The sequence below is a fragment of the Balearica regulorum genome, chromosome 9 (genome assembly GCF_011004875.1).
Source record: "Balearica regulorum gibbericeps isolate bBalReg1 chromosome 9, bBalReg1.pri, whole genome shotgun sequence".
Lineage (NCBI taxonomy): Eukaryota > Metazoa > Chordata > Aves > Gruiformes > Gruidae > Balearica > Balearica regulorum.
Window position 1 is genome coordinate 28,639,377 of NC_046192.1, and position 22,037 is coordinate 28,661,413.

Below are 22,037 nucleotides of genomic sequence, written 5' to 3' on the forward strand. Positions count from 1 at the left end.
TTCAAGTGTGTGACTCAGAACAACTGTTGCTAAGCACACGAAGGCAAAGGGGTCTTACAGCAAAGAGAAACAAATACAACAGCTTAAGAGATGCATAACGAAGAGAGAAGTTAATCGAGGGGAAGAGGAACGAGAGGAAGCATGGTACTGATTTTTGTATTAGACTGGAGAACACCCACCCAGCTTCCGAGCGAAGCAGAGAGAAGCCAGCCTGCCTGCAGCCAGCACCTCCTCTGCCCGCGGCTCACCAGGCACCGCAGCGTCTCAGCCCGGAGAGAGGCTGCCTGCACCCGACTGCAGCCGCCGCGGCACCAGCGCCGCTGCGCAAACACCTCTGCGCCTTTGCCATCAGGAACAAGCGGTTGTCTCCTAGCGTGTTTTTTTCCTGAATTCCCCCTTCTCCCTCCCCGGAAAAAGGCAAAGGAGAAGCACTTACCTGGTGGGAGAAAGGCTGTATGCTGCTGTAACTGCATGTTGGCAAGAGCTTGCTGGTATTGGAAAATACCAGTGTTAAAGACTGCGGTGGCACCATTGGTTTTTTCAAGCGCAGGCCTCTTTGGTAATGGGGGAAGTACAGCTTGAGGAATTCCCTGAATGGTGGATGGGTATAAAAATAAAGTCCAGTAAAAAAAAGAAAAAAAAAAGGGGGGGGAGGGGGGTGTGGGGTGTGGAGGAGGAAGGGAGGGAGGGAGAAGAAAAGGAAAGAGAGAAAGGAAAAAAGAAAAATCAGTAGAAGGCAAAAAAACCAGGCAGCACCATGTTTATCCATGAGCAAGCAAGCAGCATAGCAGACTTAACTACCAAATAAAAGGCGAGGTAAAAGCTTTACAAGGGAGCACTACTTTAGCCTACCATTACAGCGGCACAGGTAATGTGTTGGAGCCGTACGTTATAGGAACCGCCGTTAAGTATTATGCTACGGTAAAGCTTCAGGGCTTCGATCAGGAGCGAGGGTACTGGGGTGGGGGGAAGCAGCACTGCTAGCTCCATGAGGATCAACACGTAGAAGCGATGTTAATAGTCACCGTCCGGAGCGGATGGCAGGGCCGCTGGCGCCAACCCACTCCCCGGGCCCCAGCGCCTGCCCGGGCATGCAGAGCGCGCGTCGCATGCCGGCACCCCCAGGCCGCCTCCGCGCCACAGCGCCGCGAAGCCATGCCAACGCACCCTGCGCCCACGGTCGGCCCTGCGCCACGGCCGCCCGCGTGGCACCCTCGGGGACGGGATGGGACGGGACGGGGGGGGGGGGACGGGAGGGGAGGGAAGGGGACGGGACGGGGCCGGCGGGGTGTGGGGGCGGCGGGGTCCCAGCTCTGTGCCCAGCCTGGCCCGGCCGCCCCCGCCCCCCTCACCGGGGACCAGGGAGGGAGGGGAACCGGGATATTCCATTTCTACACATTAAACCCAAACTCGACTCTACGATACAGCTACATGCCAAGCTAAAAGGTGAAAGGTCATAGTACCAGGTCAAAGGTTGCCTCGAGGGGTCGCTTCAGTGATTTGACAGCCGACTGAGTCTTAATTAGCAGGCAGCGAGCACATGATGGCAATGGCCAGTGGGGTCAAGCGCATTAACATAAACAGCAAGCAGAGGTGCATCATGGGGGCAGCAGTGCATTTGGGTAGGTGAGAAAAAACAAATAAAAACAAATCACCGGATGCCGTGTACAACGGTAACAAGACTAGGCATGCACGGGGGGCCGGCGGGCGGCCCCCGCGCGGGCAGGGCAGGCAGGGCGGGCAGGACGGGCAGGGCGGGCAGGACGGCGGCCCCCTCCCGCGGGCAGGCCGGGGGGAGACGCGGGGCCTCACGGCGATGCAGGAGCGGAAACGGGGCTTCCCGCACGCGGCCGCCGGCTCCCCGCCCGCCCCGCCAGGCCTCTGGCAGCCTGTGGTTACCTGCCCGCTCCTCCCGGCCACCGCGCCCGCTCTGCTCCTCTGCCCACACCCCACGGGGCTCCGCGCAGCCAGGGCGACGTGCCACCGCAGCCCTCCGCGGGATGACGGCCTCTCCGCCCTGGGAAACCATCCCGGAGCAGCTCCGGGCCTGACCCATACAAGTAGGAGCTTTGCTCCAGAGAGCTGCCGCCAGCCTCGGTGGGGGACAGGGCAGGTGGGCTACGGGCAGCACTAACACAGGGGCATCGACTTCCAACTAACTCGCTACAAACACGGACTTACAGTAACTGAAATATGGGTTTATCTATCTGTGCAACTAGATAGATATGCATCTACCCACGCACAAACATACAATAAACTATATATACATATATGCACACACACGTACAGACACACGCACACGTATGCACACATATATGTACATATAGATACTCTGTACATCAGCAGGCAAAATTAGTGAAACACCTTAACGGTCTGAAACTACTTAAGAGCAGACCTGGCACCACATGCTGAGAAAGCTCATTGCACCGTGTAGTGACCGGGACCCCCGAGCACACACGCCCCCCTCCAGCAAGAACAGCTAACACATCAGTTATTTTCTCTCGTCAACGGACTTCTACTCCAGAGGTGTTTTCCAAACTCACCATGGCAGCTGCAGTCGCTGCTGCCTGGGCAGCTGCAGCTTGGTTAACCTGGTACTGGGCAGCCTTGATCTTGGCTTGCAGGTGTGCAGGAGGGTGAAAATATTTGCACTTTTCCCGTGAGCATCTCCCTTTGATGTAATCCATGCAGACAGTGACCGTGTTGTCATTGGTGTCGATCATCGCGCTGTCGGCGGGGTGAGCGAACCGGCAGTCGTTCTCTCCCCTGTTGCAGTTGCCACGCTGGTACTCTCGACATACCTGCGACACCGGGAAAAGAAAGTCGCTTAATTTGGTTGACGGGTGTCACAGGCACGGCTCGGAGCAGAGTCGGGATTTCTGGAAGTCTGCAAGAGTGCCATGAGGACGGGCGCCCGGCCCCAGGAGGAGCACAGCAGTGCGGGACGGTGGGCTTGGCTCCCGAGCAGCAGGGACCTGGCTTCTCTAGAGCCACCTCTGATGTCAAAGAGCACCAAAACCCAGCAGGACCGAGCGCCAAGCACACAGCAGGTTTGATTTTGGCTCCCGCTTAGCCACCCACAGGGCTCCTTCTGTTTTCTGAAGAAACGCGCTGTGGCTAGCTCTGGGAGATCACCCCAAGCACCACAGTGCTCGGACGTGGTTGTGCTCCTGGGTGATCTGGCTGTGCCCGAGTTAGCACTGCCCGGTGCGTTACGGTGACTGGCCAGGGGTCCCGGGAGGGTCACCGCGTGGCAGACCCTGGGCAGCCCCACCGGATGGGTGCTTCGTGCCCGTGCCAGGGAGCAAGCTGCACCCATTGGGTTGTGTGGCACGACACCAGCCTCCATGATCCAGCGTCTGCCACGAGAGGGCAATCCAAACCCCGCAGTGGCACGGCTGCCTCTCCCGGGCTGCCGGGATCGCCTGTGCATCGGCAGAAGGTGGCCGCGTTGGGAGAGCAGAGGCTGCAGCTAGAGCGGTCACCGGTCCCGCTGTCATGCTACTGCCGTGCGACAGCAGCCAAACGGAGCTGAAGGAATCAGCACAGGAAGAAACCTGCAGGGCTGGAGGGCATTCCCCTGCAGCGTCCCACGGCGGGTACATGGGCTCCAGCCCAGCCCCGAGCCAGCACAGCCCCTCCCGGACCTCCAGCCACCGCCGGCGGTGCTGACACTACTTCACCACCACTGCGACACGCGTCGGCTGCCTCTTCACACACCTTGCAAACCCTACATTTAAAAAAATGACGCACATTCTTTTCATGGTCTGGTCTTCACAAACCGCAAACAAAAATGCGTTTGTCATTTTAGTTTTCCAAAGGCTATAGGAAACAGAAAGGGACAAAAGCAACCAAGTTTGTATAAAAATAAAACCACTTTAGTAGATGGAATTTCCTTTTAAAGGTGGGTGCCCATGAGCTTGGATCATCAGTATTTCCTCAAGGACCTTGGCTCTGATCCCTGCAACAAACCAAATTTGGTTATTATTTGGTTTCCATCCATGCTGCTCTGGCTGCTTTTTAACCCCTGTGCTGCTGCTCCAAGGACCAGCTGCTCATCCTCTGAGACCTATGAATTGACATCCCCAAAGGACAAGAGCAATGTCATTTGTGAACCCGCTCACAGGAAACACCCGTTTGCCCAGGGTCATTCCAGCATGACCCTATTTATAGCTTTTTCCACGTGGTGACAAAGACTCTGGCTGTACACTCGCAGCAGAGCCAAATGAGACGGTTCGGGAACCTCCACGGCTCTCCTTCATCCCCATGGCCGTATGGCTGGTGGTTGGGTGCCGGCAGAACTCTTTCTGCAGCACACATGAAATGGACTGGGCAGGTTCCTCAGCTGGAAAATAACCACTTCCTTCCAGGTGACTCTTCAGCTGGATCCCTTCCCCAGCCTAGTCCCCATGCAGTGACACAAACCACTGCAGCCAGCACAACACAGGGAGTGACAGGGGAAGGACATGGCGCCTGCTGAAGCCCTCAAAAGATACAAGTCTGCTCCTGGTAGCTGTGCGTGCTAGCACCATCCCCGCCGACACGAGAGCCCTGGGGTCTGTCTGCCCCCGAGCACCCACCACAGGGACCTGACCTCGCTGCTCCCCGAGCGCTGCGCTGGTCTGCCCCACTGCCTGCAGCACCTCTCGCTCCTTCATCCTCTAGGAATGCTTCCTGGGCATGAACCAGTGTCCTCTACTTAAACACAGGCCTCCCAAATAGACAAAAATGCGTCATTTCCTTCGATTATTTGTCTACAGTCTAGAAGTAAACTGAAGTCTTTTCCTCTAAAGATAAAGACAAGGATGGGACTAATGTCAGTGGCTGTCTTTGCTCTTTGTCTTGTATTGGTGGATCAGCAAAACCAAGGTCTCAAAACCACTCCACACGGAAGCAAGAACTACTCCATTAGTAACACAAAGATTATATATATATGGATTCATATATAAGTGTGTATATATATAAAAGCATCTATATACAGAGAGAGAGAGCAAGAAAAAGCATGCACAGATAAGCTAATTTTCTCACAGTTAAAAACCAAAGAATAACCAGACAACTGAAAGAGCTAGGCAGATAGAGATCACCTTTGGTGTGTCCAGAGCAGCTTTTCGCTGAGCTGTCCTGCAGTAGCTAAGGCCATGAACGACTCGCTCAGTGCTCCTGAACAGATGGATCTCTGACCGATGCTTCGCAGCAGTCAGGCACACGCTAGTCCTTTGAATCAGCGTGACCAGTAATGGCTCTTCAACCACAGTGATGGTAGCCAAGAATATTTCCAATTCTTGTTTATTTAAAAGCAAGCATTGAAAATGGTGGTATTTTTTTGCCACAGGCATGCAGTAATATATCGTTCATCTGCATGACTAGAGACACAGAAGCATGATATCAGTCTTTTGAATCTGGAGAGCTTCTATGTAGTTATTTATTAATAGCCCTGTAATTAGCATCACAATTTTCAGCCCAGTATGTTAAGAAACAAACCCAAAAGAGGCACCTGTACATCTCTAGCACGTGTGCAAAAATGCTGAGTTAGTGCTGCAACATTACTGATCCATCGTCATTCACTTAACTCGTTCTAACTTTGGGCTGAGTTTATTTTGATCGCCCCGCCGGGATTCAAGCTGCCCACCCTGGTGTAGAGACAACCTCTGCGTCACCTCAGCTCTGGCCGAGGTCCCACGCTGCTCCCCAAAGGTGGGCAGAGCTTTGGCTGGAGGGACTGGCCAGCAGACCGAGATCCCTGCAAGTCACACCTCCTGCCTCTCCTCTGCTTGGAAGAGAATTTACTGAAATGGGGATATTGTTACCCGGCATATTTTGAACGTTTAAACAAATGGCACTGCTAGGTCAGATTTCCTGATTATCCCAGATCTGACAATCTCCAACAACTTCTAAGCTGCTTCTTTCTGGCAAAAAATGGTATATATGAAAGGAGCAGGAAACTGCAGCTTGGTTGTGGTCATTCTTGATTCTTGAATACTTTTAATAGAAAATGATGGCATTCAAACGGAAACACATGCGTTTTAAATAAAACGGTTAGGCAATTCCTTTCTCTCTCACTTCCCTGTCCTTCTCGCTTCTCTTCTAGCTCACTTGAAGAGCCACACTTTTGTGCAAGATATTTCTGGCAGGAGAGGAGCGTGAGGAAAGCTGTAGGACAAGCCTCAACCCATGAAATTTCCACCCTGAGATCCAGATTCCTTACGGGAGTGGCTGAAGGCACTGGACACCCGAACATCTGCATGCTATCTGTATGCATGGTCCAAATACGTATGAAATCAACCCTACTGCTAGTAACGGTCACCGACCTTATCTTACGAATATTCGTATTAATTTAGGAGACTAGGCACACTGCCTGACAGATCTGTGTTGTCTGCCTGCTTTCCTTAAAATCCCCGGTATATGTATTGAGAGCTTTTAGTTGTGGTACAGTCTGATTCAGTATCCCAGAACACGTGTGCTAACTTAATTAATGCCAGAGTACATCATTCTTGAAAATAAGTACTTAAAATTCTAAGCAGAACAAATCATATTCCAAGATTAGATGCTAACATCATAGCTGTTATTTTTCTCAAGGACAGTTCATTCCAAGGGAGAGCCTACTAAAGCCTTATAAGCTCGCTTAAAGAGCAGGTAGACACACACTGGCTTCTCTGAGAGAACAACCAGAGCATGCAAAATCTTTCAAACCAGTTCTGCATTTCTGTAAAGTACATTAAAATGTTTTGTGGTTCACAAAAATGATGTGCTTGTTTGGCATTTGTATACTAAATTTGGATACTCCAGATAAAATGACCAATACACTAGAAAGCACTGGCGAATTATCTTCTCAACTACATATTTCACTATTTAAACTGCATTTGCTGAAGGGAAAAAAGGAGGAGGAGAAGACACCCTCTCCCCCCAACAGATACTACTGTTGCAAGGCAGCAGCGCAGTCTGGGTCAACCTGCACGTGCTCTTGATCCCAGTCAAATTAAAAAGCAAAACTTAAACAGCTTAAAGGGTAGAAGGAGCTGGATTTCTTTGCAATGATCTGCATGGTGCAATGGCTAAACCAGAGCCAAGGGAAGGCCCTGTAGGAAGGCAGGGCTGGGACAGCCCTCCCCCAAGGACAAGGGCATCTCCCAGGAGCGGAGCCCGCTCAGGTAAGGGCAATTACAACAGAGAAGGCTGCTGGGTGCTGACTGAGCTGGGACGTCAGTCAGCTGGAGAATGTGGCTGAGAAGCGGGTGTCCTGCTCGACTGTGCTCTGGCTGCAAGCTGAGCCCGCGGGAGGGCTGGTGCTGGCTCCCCGGCGCTGCCGAGGGCTCTCCCCGGCACGGGGTGCTGCCCCGCGGAAGCTCTGCCGATGCGCAGGGACCCGGCACGCTCCTGCACCGCCAGTATTTCCTGCGGTGAACAAAGTCTGCTCCCAGAGGAATCCCGGCACAGCGCCATTTCACCAGGAAAGGTGACAAGAGAGGCACTCTAAGTCTCAGCACTTATTTTCAGGGGTTTCCAACTTGGCCATCATGTTCCTTTCATTCAAGTTCAAAGCAAAACCACTTGGCCTTTTTAAAATATTTTACTGATTTCAGATGCTTTTGCTGGCTTTTCCCTGTTGATAAAAGTGTTTTTTACTGCAGACTGTGCCCCTGGGTGTTTTGTGAGAGTAACACTCTCACAACTCCCTCTCGTGCAGAGGAGTTTGGCTCAGCAGCGTATCACTTCTCTAAATAGCTATATAAAGAGAATGCAGGACCAAATCCTGCACGTTGAAGTCCCAAATTTCATTTGCTCCCCGTGCACTTTGGTCCCAGGCTGCTGGCCAGCGCAAGCTCTGCCCCACAGGCTCCACATGAAGAGGTGCCCCTGCACAGCCTCTCTTGGGTTCCCGCTGACGTACATGCTTCCCTGGCCTCGGGCAGAGCTGGGGCTCAGGGACCTCGAGTACGTCCTGCTCCTGCTTATGAACAGAAAGCTTTTGAGCCCACATGTCCCCAACGCCACTGACCAGCGCTGTGGCCGTGGAAGCACAGTCAGACACAGCAGCCAACCTCGGCTCTGCAACCCAAAGGGCTCCCTGCCATCGGCATCCTCCTCTCGATACTGATTTCCGAACCTAGCATGATTTATTTATGAATTTATCTAATTGCAATTTGGTTTTAATCCACCTCTGGCAGGTATCCACCGCAAAATAAAGTCCTCAAAGGAAAAACATCCCTTGGTGATTCCAAACAGCCACCCGTGCGCCAGCTCTCAGCTGGTGTGGCTGCCTCTCCTGTAACCTGAGCACGCTTTGGGGAACGCTTTCCTTGGAGAAAACATCTCTAAAAAGGGAAATGATGCGATCCTGCAGAAGGGGAACCTGCGGTGACGTGAGCTCTGAGAATAGTGACAGCGGCAGCAGGAACGCTCACCGCCAGATGACCCTCCTCCCAGCTCACAGCCTTCTGAGCAGCAGCTTGTTGGTCAGAGAGGCAACTAAGAAAAAGGAATTAATTTTCCTTGTAAGGAGAATTAAACCCTGTTAATGCAAATGCATGGGCAGAAAGAAAAGCGTTAGAATTACATCTGGCTGCATTTTAAAAGAGAGATCCTTCTCGTTCCTCCCATCGTGCTCCCTGAGTTCAGGGAGCAAAGCTGCCGCTGGCTGCTGCATGGTGCTGGAGAAGGTGAGCACCGGCGTGCTGCAGGGAGAGCCGACCTCTCGCAGGCGGTGCGTGCCCTAACACACTGCCGTATCCAACAGACCACGGCGTGACAGCGGATCGCCCCGTCTGCTCAGCGTCTCCCATTGCCGCCTCCTAACCACCGGGCCGGACCGGCGCTGCCGAGCACGCAGGCTGCGCTCGCTGGCTGTGCTGGCGGGCTGTGCTCGCTGGCACACCCCAAGCACGCAGCAGCCGGTGGCAGGTCGCTGGCTCACCGCCCATGCTGCCGCAGCACCGATAAGGTGCCGAAAACACTGTCAGGCCTTTCAGATAAGAAAGATTCAGGGCAAGGGAGAGTACCAGCTAGAGAGCACTAACACTTGTCAGGGTTGTAGCAAGGATGATAAGCCAGGCGCGGGAGGCCGGTGAGGGAGTGCCGGCACTGTCCGTCCACAGCGAAAGTAAGAGAGAGGCTGAAAGTCATCCTCTGCCCAGGTAGCTGAAGCTCTGCCCTGACACCCGCCCCGGTGTTTGGTACCCATGCCCCTGCACCCCCACGTTAACACCTCCTGGGCACACACTAATGCGGTTTCGAGGCGCTCTTGCTGCTGCCACAGTCATGCCTAAATGGACTCAATATTTCCATTTCTTTCTGCAATGGAGGGTCAGAAAAAGAACCACAAGCATTATCTTACTGTATGATCACTCAGTCACTCCCCGTCCTTACCTGTCACCAAGACACTATCAGCTGAAGTGAAACCTGCATTATTTTCCTTCACAAGAAAAATATTTTATACCTAGCAGACATAATAAATGATACAACTTGTGGGAGTAAGTTACACGTGTCAGCCCCTACCTCCAGCCTGTCTGTCCTCATCAGCTTTTGGGCAGCGGCGGCGGCAGCGGCAGGAACTGGGACACCGGGGTTCCCTGTCACCAGCATCGGGGCGGTGGGCAGGATCTCTGCTGGGACCAGGCCTGGGGAGACGGGCCCCAGGTAGGGGTTGAAGGCGGCCGATGCGTTGGTGGCTAAGCTTGGTGCAACGGAAAACATCGGCTGCAATCAGAGAAAAGAAGAAGACAGACACTTTAAATATTTATACTTGCCATGCTGTCAGCATAATAACTTTTTGGCTATCATCTTGAGTGCAGTGGCGGTGAGATTCTGTTACCGATGGGAAGGAAGCATTTGTCGTGTTCGTGGGACACGAAGAACACTCGTGCAAATGTTGCACACAAGCGAGCCCATGAGGACAGGCACCCCCGGCCAGCCTCTGCTGGTTCTCCTGCTCAAGCTGCTTCTCCTGCACGGGGCAGCTCTGGAGCAGACTCTTGTTCGACCCACACTTGAGCAACGCCATCACAACCCAGCACTCCTCATGGCCACGGGAGGAAGCCTGGGGGTCTCGAAGGGATGTGTCCAGAATGGGTACAAACATCTGCTCTTGGGGAAACAGGCGTCTGGGCCAGAGCCCCGACACACCATCAACCCACACGCAGCTCCAGACCCAGATAAATACATTTCTGACCCTGATGACAGCCAGTACTGGTTCAGAAATTACAGAGGTTTAATACAGGAACAAGACCAGATGACCATAATCATTCATTTTTACGCAATTAAACAGGCTGTCCACGCAGATATTCAGAAAGAAATACACTGCAACAGGGATATGCTTTATTTAGACTAAAACATTAAGCCAGAGAGAGAGAGAGAGAGAGAAAGAAAGTGTACAAATACTGGGAGTTTTGTTTGTTTGTTTGCTTTAAAAAAAGAAACAGTCAGATGCCCTTGTAGGCTATCACATGTTGTGAAGATAATTGGATGTAGAAGACCAAATAATGCTGTAAGACCAAATGCAGAGCTGCTACGCTGCGGTAAAGATTAAATAACTCTTCTGCCCCACCGAATGCAAAGACACTGTGCTACCAGTGTAATTGCCAAATAAAATTTAGTCTGGAGTGTTTATCTTTAGTATCTAAATAAAGTAGTTACTCAAGACATTTATATTTTTCTTCCAAACTAATTCTTAGAGGGAAAAACAACTACAGAGCTAACACAACTCGTTTTCTCTGTTTCCTATCTATTAAAGCCAGACAGCATCTAACACCACTTGTTTTTGTATTCCTGAGGAAATGACTGAACTGTTTGGAAGCAAGGAACAAGTCCATTTGAAACACTGGACAAAAACACATGCAGAGATTACTGAAGAAAAAAGAAGTGTAAATGGGAATAATTTCTTTAGCGTCTCTGGCTCTTCATCCATGTGAATGAAAAACAAACAGGCAAATTTTACAGGAACTAAAATATTACGCTTAAATACACTATTAATTAACTGCACTCTTCATTACTGTGTTATCAGCTATGTAATAATGAACATTAAAAATAAAATCATGAACCAGTCTGGTAGTGTGTAGCTTAAGAGATATCAATGTTTGATTTCAGCCCAATATACTTACTGTACAGTAAATAAATTTATTTTATATTTTACATTTTTATTTTACATTTTACATTTATTTTCTACTGAGGTAATTTTATACTAATAAAAATAACCTGTGGCCTTTACGCCACTGCAAAATAATAGCATATTTTATCAGACCGCTTCCTGTCATTCTGAACCTGGCAGGTGTTTTGCAATGTGCTGTACCCATGTAAATTAGGAGATAACCACCCATCCTGCAGTCGTATCAGCCCAGACTCGGAGCCAGGCTGCTGGCAGGAGCACCCCACGAAGGGGTGAAACCCGGGCAGCACAGGAGCACTGCTGGGCAGCAGAGGAGTCTGCCAGGGCACGAAGCTGCCCCAACACTCCTGCACCCAGGAGAAATTTCTGGCGGTACGGTGGCCCCGGAGAACACGCGGCGCAGGCTGGATCTCCCCAGGGACCGTCCCCAGGCTTGGGTGGCCGTGGGACGGGAAGGAGCGGGTCGCCCCACGCAGAGCCCGGCCAGCTGTGAGCATCAGCCGAGGGTCAGCCTGGGCTCCCCATCCTGTAACTGCAAACTGGTCAGAACTGGGACCTCGGTGCCACGTGGGAGAGGAGAGACATGGGGGAGCTCCAGGTCAGTCCGAGCCGCTGGGCTCATCTCTGCTGAATGCTGCTCACTTGTTTTCCAGCGAGCTTTCACCTCCCCTTCTCTAGAAGCAGAGGTAATATTTCTCTATCACCACGACCAAACCATACAACTGCTTACTGGCCTTGCAGTTACGGCCCTACTATGCTGTCCATCGTGCAAAACAGCTAAAAAAGGAAAAAAGCTCCTGTAGATCAGCAGAGAACAGAGGTGAAGGAGGACACAGCCTTGGATGCAGCTCTGTGCTGCCAGATGCCCCATAATCCACATCATCTCCTCTACTGAATAATTCTGCTCTAAAAACGCCTGTGCACAACGAACGTGAACCTCACCAGCAGGTCTGACCTCCCTGGCTCTGCCTTTCAAAGGCACTGCTCGCTAACAGGCTCTATCGATTGGGCAGGAGACATGGGGGCACCTTTGGAATCGGCCTCTGCAGCGCAGCGGAGCCACAGACAGACAGACGGGTTTTCTGCCAGCCCCCAGCTCGCCGGCCCCGAAGGACCAGCTGCCCGCAGGGAAGGAGCTGGACTCGTTTAATGCATCTTTAACAGTCATCTACCAAGCACCCGCCACGCCAAGGAAAGCACAAGAGCATCCCATGTACACAGAAACGCTGACAACCTACAGCTCCTTCCTAATTGCAAACACACCCGCAGGAAGGTCTGGGACCTCGCTCTGCTCCAGGCTCACACCTGCAGCGTGCAGATCGCCCGGCGCTCTGCAGAAAGGCATGCCTGGCTGACAGCAGAGCGAGCAGCCCCGGGGCTCCCCGTGCCCCCCGTGTCCCCAGAGGTGAGGGACGGCCCCGGAGCCTCCAGCCACCTTCACAGCCCATCGCCACTCTTCTGGTCTCACGTCTGCATCTTCCTGCTTCTATTTAACATTTTTCCCACCAAACACACTCTTCCACACTGGCAAAGGCCAATCCAGGGTCTGACATTGCCGCTGCAAAGCAGCACAGTATCCCCTCCGACGCACTCGTACCAAAGCCATAGTCCAGCTGAGCCCAGCTCCCCCTAAACCAGTTCACAAGCGAGGAGGGCAGGACCGATCCGGGCAGGCAGAGCTCTTCTCGGGATCCCGGTGCTTGCAGTCAGCAGGACACGCGATCCCCCCTCACCCTCTGAAATCCCTTCCCTCAACTGCCAGACAAAGGCAGATACGAGAGTGAACTAAGAAAGAAAGATGAGGAAAATCCACAGACATTACTTGCAACTAAGATAATTAAAACATTGATCAAACAGAAATATGAGTGAAGGGATCCTATGCTTTGCTTACCAAATTAGAGTCTCTCATTAAGTTAGTTCACTTTTATTAAAGCATATGGTATTGATTTTTGTAAAACAAAACAAACTGACTGAAGCATCGTTAGACAGGATGACATAAATCACCTCCTATGACACCCCGAAATAACATGTTTCAACTGTACTAAAAAATAAAGTAATTTTAAGGCCAAATTAGTAGGATGACATCCATGTCGAAACACTGTTGCTGGGATGGGCAATGGGCCTTGCCGTGAATCCTCGTATGGAATGAGACTAAATTCTGAAAATACGGAGTCTGTAATGTCTGAGCTCAAGTGATGTACACAGAAATTACACAGGCACGGGTGGAAGGTTTCTTCAAAATACACTGACTCAAATTTTGCTTGTTAGGACAGCGTGAGTGTAGTATAAAGGAGAATTTAAATACGATTTAAATGTTATCCTTGCACTAGCCTCTCTTTATATTAAAAAGGAGCGCTAATCCAAAGAACTGCATTCAGGTTTTTTTCATGTTTATCCAACTGCTGGTGTGCGCCTACACACTGCTTTGTACAAACCCTTGGTTACAATTCATCAAACAAACAGGTTAATAGAGAAGAACGTTGTAAGCAATGGTTCTTACTGTTGGCTGCATTTTGACTGAAGCTTTCTCACCGTCCCAAATATGAATTTGCTGGCACTAAGGCTGTATCTCTGTACTCAGATCAGGAAACAAAAATGAAATTGTGGCACGTGCATACGTCTGTTTTGAGCTGTTCAAACTGAGAAATCATTCTGAGGGTGCTCTGGAGTTACAGCACATCAAGTACAGCCTGAGCTCTCTAGCTGCACGGACACTTAATTTTGGTTCCAGAAGCCACCAGCAGTGGGGTCCAGCCCCACCTCTGCTGCACGGTGCAGTGCCATGGCATCCCCTGAAGCGCTGCGGTGCCACCGCACTCGGTGTCTGCGCTGACGCTGCCTCACCTCATCCCCTTGCCTAGGTGATACAGACAGTTTTATTTAAAGGAAAGCCAATCACAAGAGAGAAAATAAAATGTCCTATCTTCTCATGCTGTGCTAACGGGTACTAAAGTCAATTTACTGTGACAATCCTACCACAACATTTTCCGCTTTTCTCCCCCACATACACTTTTTCTTGCAGCAGCTGAGGCATAAAGCTCTGTGGGAGAATAACAGTTATATTAACTGAATCAAATACACCACACAATATTCACTGATGTTCTGCAGACCCAGAAAACGTGGGGCCAAATAAGCATTCGGCACAAGTCTGAGAGTCCTTTCTGCTGAGATGGTTTTTCCTAAGGATTTAGCTACATTTTGAGGAGTATTTATTGTCACTATGTTTTTTGAAATAAAAGAATTGAAGAATTCATCTAACAGAGTGTATATAGGTTTCCTGATGAAAGCTATCTAGAGGTAAATTCAACTCCCTAAATTCTACCTTTGCCAGCAAGAAAGGAAGAAAAGAATTGTCAGAGAAGCGCTAATGTAGATATATTTATTTTATATATATTTTTCAACTGATTTTTTCCTTTACTGCCATTTTACCCTTTGAAAGAGAGACCTTCAGCCAGGGGAGCATTGTTTGCTTTTTATGTAGAGTATACCAGCTGTGCTCATACATTAATCAGCACCAGTCTCGCTCATACATTAATCAGTACCCTCTAACGTCTGAGCTAGAAATTTGTATTAAAAAGGTTCTGGGCCAAATTTAGCGGTAGGTCAGCTCAGATGACCTCTCCGGATTGCACTGGAGAGCACGGGGTGTTCAGCTCCCAAACGCGGAGGCACACGCGGGCTGATGCCAATCATCCCCACATTTGCTGAAATGAGGGATTACTGCAGAGCAAGAAACCGAGCCGCGGCATTCGACCGTGTGGAACGCTGCGCTGCGCTTACGTACTGAGGTATACGAGAAACAGGTCTGATGTCACGTACGATCACATTTTACTGTGACCAGATGAGAGATTTCTGACAGATTCTCCTTCCCCACCCCTTGGCTTTTTGCAGGAAGTATGATTATCTGTACTTCTCCTTCTTCCTGCTGAGCCGGAGCTGTGGGTCGTGCAGGTCAGGCTGACATGCACCATACATCGCTCAGGGCAAGCTTTCTGCTCTGCCTGACAGCGTGCTGTAAAGCCAAAGTCCAGTTCCAGCTAGTAATTCCCTGAGAAGGTTTCCCCGAGCGAATGGAAAGCATCCAGTGAGAATCTTCTCAAACCTGGGAATTTCCTAGAGCATAAGAAATTGTAAAGGAAATGCCCATTTATGAAAAACCCACGCAGATCACTCACTCTCTTAATTGTAAGAAATCAGTTGCAAAAAACGATTAACAAAAGATTAAGAAAATTAATTAAATTAACAATATTAATTCAGGCAAGGGAGAATTAAACAGCACAAAGACATACAGACTAGCATTTCGCTGTATTTGATTTCTCCACCAGCTACCGATGTCTGTGGGATTTTACAGGATGTAAGCCCACCTGCTGACTTACTTCAGCTACAGCTCATTGCACCCACTGATGGAAGCCAAAAAGCACACATACCACAGGCTGCAACGGGGCACCAGGCATCATGGCGTTGGCAAGCTGCATCTGCTGGGCCAGCATGGCCATGTTCTTCTGCTGAATCAGGTTATTGCGTCCATTTATCTCCAGCTGCGTTTTTAAGTGTGGTGGTGGGTGAAGATATTTGCAGTTTTCCCTTGAACATCGACCCTGAAGAAGAGAATCAACACAATTGGCTTAGAAGCTATAGGCGTATCTTTGTTCCTCATGTCATCGGCTAAAACAAACACCACAGACCTAGGAGGAAAGTCCCCGGCTGCTTCCCTAGGTTATCACATCCTGACCAGAGCAACTTGACAATTCTACTATCAGCTGTTTGCTTTGCCTTTCTGAACTATGTATTTCTACAGTACAACTCTAAAAAATACCGTTTCTTTTAAAAGTTGCTGAAGGGGAGCGAATACCAGTTGTTTTGAGAGCACAGCGCACCCATGCCCTCTGGGCACGCGTGTTTCCTCAGGGAAAGCTATCCCGGGGGCCCGGCACGGCTCCCCCTGCCCACAGAGCTGCCTGCAGCAGCTGGAACCCCAACAGAAGCAACGCGGTCCGGCTGCAGCCATGAACCCACAAAAGCTCACTGCTGCCCTCAAAATGTTCAAGGCTCACTTCTCTTTCTGCTGTGCAGGGGCACAAACAGAACAAGCGCACAGCAAGACGTGTGGTCAAAGGAGCAATCATCCCCAGGAGAACAGCACTTTGGCTCGACCTGGAATACAGCATCTTTGAAGAAAACCTCTTACATACAATGCATTTTTGTTGTAATTGTGTAAATCAGAATTGACTTGTTTCTAAACTTTTCATTAAATTCAGATGTGGTAAATCACAAATTTCATGCACTAATTTTAACTGGATGAAAGGACATTCATCAATTTGACAACCAGTCACATCAAGAAATAATAAAAAATACTTCTATGTACAACGTCTATCCAAACCTGCGGGCTCCTGGCTGCGGCACGACGAGCTGGGCACGAGGGTGGCCTCAGAAAACCAGCCCCCAGCCCCCCGCTGTGGCTCCACCGTAAAAACCAGAGGGAAGGGCACTGCCGGCTCCGCCGCTCGGAGAAACCCCCTCCCGGGGCAGGGAACCCCCTCTTCTCAGGGCGTGTGAGCTGCCAGCTCAGAAACGCAAATTCATTGAGATGGAAGCTTTACACACTAATTGTGCTTTAAAATTGTAACACGAGCCCATACTTTCACTAAAGGGATGGTAACAATAAAAACACCACACAACTAAAAAGGAGAATTGAATCCTTTTCTGGAAAAAACCCACATTCCTTAAATTACATTGGTTTTCCTTTACTCATTCATCTTTGAAATAAATCCAAACAGGAACAATGACAAGGCAAAAGACAGGCTTAATTTAAGTAAGAAACCGTTTTTATCAGGAAACAAATTAATTCAATATAGTTTGACCTTATACTGCAATTTCGCTCAGAAAGTTAAAATGTATTCTTGTTACAAGATCTACCAGAAATCTTGTTTGTTCGATGATTTTTGTCTCCCCTTAAGGCTGGGACAAACGGTTTGCTGCTGCCCCCTCCCAATCCGTCTTCCTGCTGGCGGTCCAAAGTTCTTAAAACTCATTTTCATAGTTAGACAACTGACACCTGAGTGACCCTTGCCTAGGACATACACCTGAGAGACAGAAAAATACGTCAAGTTTTGTGGATACCAAGGTTTCGGAAAGCCCTACGTGTATGAAGACCACTGCTGTAACGACCGGCAAAGGAAGTTCATCTTCCCGAGCACCTGTTCCCAACCTTCGAGCACGTTTCCTCGAACGAAACGCATTTGCCATTACACGATCCCGTCTACCTCCGGAGACAACAAACAGCGGGGCTGCCGATGCCAGTCTTCTCGTTTGTGGCACAAGTCGGGGGGGGCTCCCCCGAGCCCTGTGCGTGGGGCTTTGCCCCCCCGACACAGCCCTGCGACGGGGCGCGGTGCTGCGGGCTGTCCGCGGCAGAGCTGACGCACGGAAGGGACCACTGACGGCACTCGCAGGGAAATCTCCCTAATGACACAGCTCCAAACGCTGGGAAGCGACCAAGGCAGGGGCCAGGCACTGCACACGAGCTAAAAGCACGACATCTATGCTACAGATAAGACGGGGGAAAAAACATGTGCGGCCTGGGAAAATATTTTTACAGGGGCATGGAGTTTCCTTCTGCAAATAAGGACTAGGATACTTCAGTAACAAACATTAACGATTTCTAAGCAGAAAAGACAAACTGATGGTGGCGAAAGGAATCGGTGTTTATGGAGCATGGATGTTAGTTGCTGTGCTATTAATTGAAACAGTGTATTTATAAGTGTGTGTATATACACATACACACGTCTCCGTATGCGCGTCTGCTGGTGGCTGTTCCACCCGTGGGTGCTCCCCGGGACACCTCCAGCCCCGCACGGCTGGCCGTGTCCACGGGACCATGCCAGCACCCGGCAGCCACGACACGCGGGACTTCTCCCACATCCGCACAGCACGCCTTCGCTCGGGGGCAGCCCGCCTTCAGCCTGGGGATGCTTTTGGACCAAACGACCCTCAGTTCTCTCCTTTACTACCCTACTGACACCACAGTTCAGCATTTAAGCCGTTCTGCACAAATAAACCAACCTCATTTCAGCACCTTGCCCCCAAAGCATTTCACAATTACGTGAAATGGCAGGTAAAAGGCAGGCCCTCTGCAACAGCTTTGTTTACGCCAATTTTTCTCCTGATACTAAACCCCGTGTTAATGTTTGCTACCACTCAGTAACACAGGGCAAAATTACACATTTAATAGCTGACTGGAAGATGGTATCTTACATTAGCGCAGTGTAAAAACCTGACTTAATTACTGCTAAATGAGTAACATGAAACTACAACATGTGCTGCTGGAATCAGAGAGGAGCGATTAACAAACCGGACTCCGAAATGCAGACTAGCTCCATGCCCTCATCTCAGTGGTGGGGTTTAGGCTGCTCCACACCCTCCAGGCTGGATCCAAAGTCTGGCACTGTATGTTGTACGTCATGACGGCTTAGTGTTCTTCATAGACACAAATGCTTTAATGCCAGAAGAAACCACTCCAGTGACCTAACGCAACGTCCTCGGGCTCCTGGGAAACAAGGAGCCCCGTCCCTCGTTTCCCCATCAAGGTCATCATTTCTATTCGCTTGGCAGCTGATCTTTAAGGAAGACAATTTACTCTGAGTGACTACAAGAACATACCACATCCCCAGGTAAACTGTCCTTATGCTTAGTTATCATTATCTACTACCAAAAAGTTCACACCTTTCTTGTCTCGTGTTGGAGTCTAGTGCAGCATTTAACTCTCAACCTTTTTGCATTTTCAGATCCTAGCAAATTTTCCAAAAGAAATGCAGACTTCTCTGTTTGCGAAATGGCTTTCTTGTCTTCCTTACATTCCACAGACCTTCAGAAATGGTCCACAGAGTGCCCCTGTGTTGGAAACCGCAGGCTGAAAACCACTGTCAAAATCTCGATCAAGAACATGGACTGCATTCATCTCCTTTATACTGCAAGCAAATAGCTGCTCAGCTACCTCTTCACTACGTTCTGGTACCTTCAGTCAACAGAACCCTTTCTGAACTCTCTGCTGTCTTCTCAACGATAAAAAATGAACACCATAAGCAAGTGAAGTTGCGCACACTGGCAGTGTCCCGAGACGCTGCCCCAGCACCCGGGTAGGGCCCTACCAGAACCCGGCTGGACTGAGAGCTGTTACTAAAAACGCTCCCGAGGTGCTTGGGCACGCTGTTCAGCAGAGGCCGCCCGCAGATCTCTGCTCCCTCGAGACAAGGGGGATGGATGGGCCCCCTGCCAGCAGAGCCAGCAGGGAAACTTGGGGTGTGCAGCGTGACACCAAGGAGGAAACGTCCATGGGGGGGCTGTGATATTTGGGCAAAAATCCCGTGTTTACTTCTGCGCCCAGGACTCCCGCAGGAAGAAACCCGGCTCTCGCTCACAGTGCAGCCGACAGCCGGCACGGCCAGGCTCTGGCGGTGCTGCTGGAGCCGGGCACGTACACAGACCCACTGCGGGGCCCAGGGCGCACCAGCCCGAGTGAGCTGCGCATCATGGCCACGCTGTGGCTCCCGCAGGCCAGTCCCGGGTGCGTGGCCTGTGCGGCCTGCCAGCCATGCCCTCCCCACACATGTCCCCGTGAGCAATCCCGCTGTCGCTAACCAGCACCCAGCAGGTACCATGCGAGACCGCGGGCCCCTCGCTGTGCCGAGCCTTCGTCCGCACCCTGCTCACAAATAGGCCCCGAGAGCGAGGAAGAAGAGAGCAAGCTCGGCCCGTCAGCCCGGCGGCTTGGCGTCCTCCCAGCAGGAATGCCGGAGCGGGAGGACACGCGGGCCGCTCTCACATGATGTTTTTCTCCAGCTATCATATCAACAACGTTCAGGCAGAGCGCCCAGGCTGAACTGAACAGCCAGCCTGACTGTCATTAAATTAGGGCAGCATGATGTCTGCAGTATTTTAAGCTGCCCAGCCCTGGCAAAAGCAGGAGATGGGGACAGGGACAGGGGAGAAGCGGGTGGCACACCCACCAGGGACCTGCGCCCAGGGGGTGCCCCCCCAGCCCCCACGGTGCTAGGCGTGGGCCCGGCATTAGCCACCCCGGCAGGGCTGGGGGGCGAGGCCGTCGTTCTCTGCTGGTAACGCCTCCGGCCTCGCTTGCAGCACTTCTGCGCCCCCAATAAATATTCACAGGTCACTGACCCGAGCTCATGGCGAGCACACGCTGAGCTGCGGGGGAGCCGAGGGGGGGCCTGGCTGCCTCCTCAGCACCCTCTGGGGAGGCAGAGGGGATGGGGCTGGGGGGCCATGGGGGGCTCCGTCTGCCCCCACTGCCTGCTGGATCAGGCCCACCTCTGAATACCTGCTGAATCTAAACGCCATGCAAACACCATGAAATGGCTAGGGCAGTGCCAAGAAAAGCCATTTGTTTGCAAGCTCATCTGCCCGTGTGTTACCTTCTGCACCATCCCTCCTCCTAGCAGCATCTCCCGGGGCCCTTCTCACGCCTGTGAGTGGTGCTGAGCGGTGCAGCTCCTGTGCCCCGGTGCAGGCAGCTGGCCTCGGCTGCGGGGCATGCCACACCTCCACCCAAAAATGCCCGGAGGTCCTCGTCCGCCACTCGCAGCCAGGTCCCACGCTCAGAGGACGTTGGCAGACTTGCCACTGGCTTCTCAAGCGCTCAGCACACACCGCTGGCTGTGCCAGCGCTGCCAGACGGCATCAGCACCCGGCGCTGCTCCGGGGAAGCTGGGTTTGCATCCCGCAGCAGCCGGGTAAGTGAAAAAAGCCAAAGCGGGAGCAGCTGCAAAGATGGCAACCGCAGCAGAGCGGGAGCTGCCATGCTGCACGAGGAGCCAGCGCAGGGGTGAGCCACCCCGAACGGCCGGGGACGCCGGCATGCTACACAGAAGCCATCAAACACGGCTTTTTCACCCTTGCACAGCTTCCTGAGAAATAAAAAACAGACCCTGAAACATACCTTAAAAAATTGGTTATTGCTAATCTCAATTTTTTGTTATGACCTACACACCAAACCCTGTAATCTATATATTTTCCTGAAGACTACAGAGTTTTTGTAAAAACTGCTGGTCAGATTATGGTGCTGAGGAGATTTTAGTTGGAAATAGGTATTAAAAAAATGTATCCATAGGGAAATATTTACTCTGTTTATTCATTTGTTGACAGAAAATGCCTGTTTTCTTTGAGCTTTCTATTTGTTTCCCTAGCCAGGTGGAAATGAGCAGCGTGCTCTCAGCACACACCTTGCCTTCGCTGCTGCCAGACAGCAGCACTTGCCTTTGTATTTGGGAAACCACTGCGACACGGAAGGGACGGAGTGAAGCGGGAGAACCTTTCTGTGTTATGTTACTACTTCCCAACCACAGGGAAATTTGCGGTTCTTATTTTTTTTTTCAAATTATCCTACAACAAAATCATTACTTATTGGGGCAGACACATTTTAGAGGTGCAGATTCCTGTTTAAATGATTGGTAAATACCAGGAAGAAGGATCATCTTTTTAGCTGACAGCAGCTACTATACAAAGACCCTTAAGTCTTGAAACATGGGGGCAAGTGCACATTTGCTCCTGCTCTTGTTACAGAAGTAAATCTTCTAAAGCTGGCTCCTCACTTTTGTCTTAGTTTTTAATACACAAATTTATTTCCTATTCTCTACGTTTCACTTTCATTGCTCAAAAACGCTGTCAAGAAGAGTCCACTCCGGTCATGGGATCAGGACGCCCCAGCCGCAGCCTGGGCGCGTGTGCCTGACCCCAGCGGCGTTCGGTCCCCTGTAATGCCTCGTCGAGGTGCAGCTCGGGGTTAAGCAAGGTCTGGTGATCGGGAGTTTGTCTTCCCATTGCCTTCAGGGGAGCAGGGACGTGGTCCCTGTCCCCAGGCACCTTCCCACAGACCGCCAGAAGCACCTCCCAGCTATGCAATTTGGGTTTATTGCCCACAAAG

General features: G+C 51.0%; 1 protein-coding gene across 30 annotated transcripts in view; it reads right to left on the reverse strand.

Moving 5' to 3' along the window:
• MBNL1 (muscleblind like splicing regulator 1) overlaps window positions 1-22,037 on the reverse strand; it is a 106,853-nt gene that overhangs the window by 13,585 nt on the left and 71,231 nt on the right. For 15 of the 30 annotated variants that reach the window (XM_075761736.1, XM_075761753.1, XM_075761750.1 and 12 more), the window contains 5 exons: window positions 15,526-15,696; window positions 9,493-9,693; window positions 2,544-2,801; window positions 1,464-1,517; window positions 437-590 (listed from right to left, as the gene is read on the reverse strand). In XM_075761736.1, the coding sequence (XP_075617851.1) occupies window positions 437-590; window positions 1,464-1,517; window positions 2,544-2,801; window positions 9,493-9,693; window positions 15,526-15,696 (838 nt within the window). The remainder of the gene's footprint in view (window positions 1-436; window positions 591-1,463; window positions 1,518-2,543; window positions 2,802-9,492; window positions 9,694-15,525; window positions 15,697-22,037) is intronic. The other 15 variants (XM_075761759.1, XM_075761756.1, XM_075761754.1 and 12 more) reach the window with 1 other exon arrangement.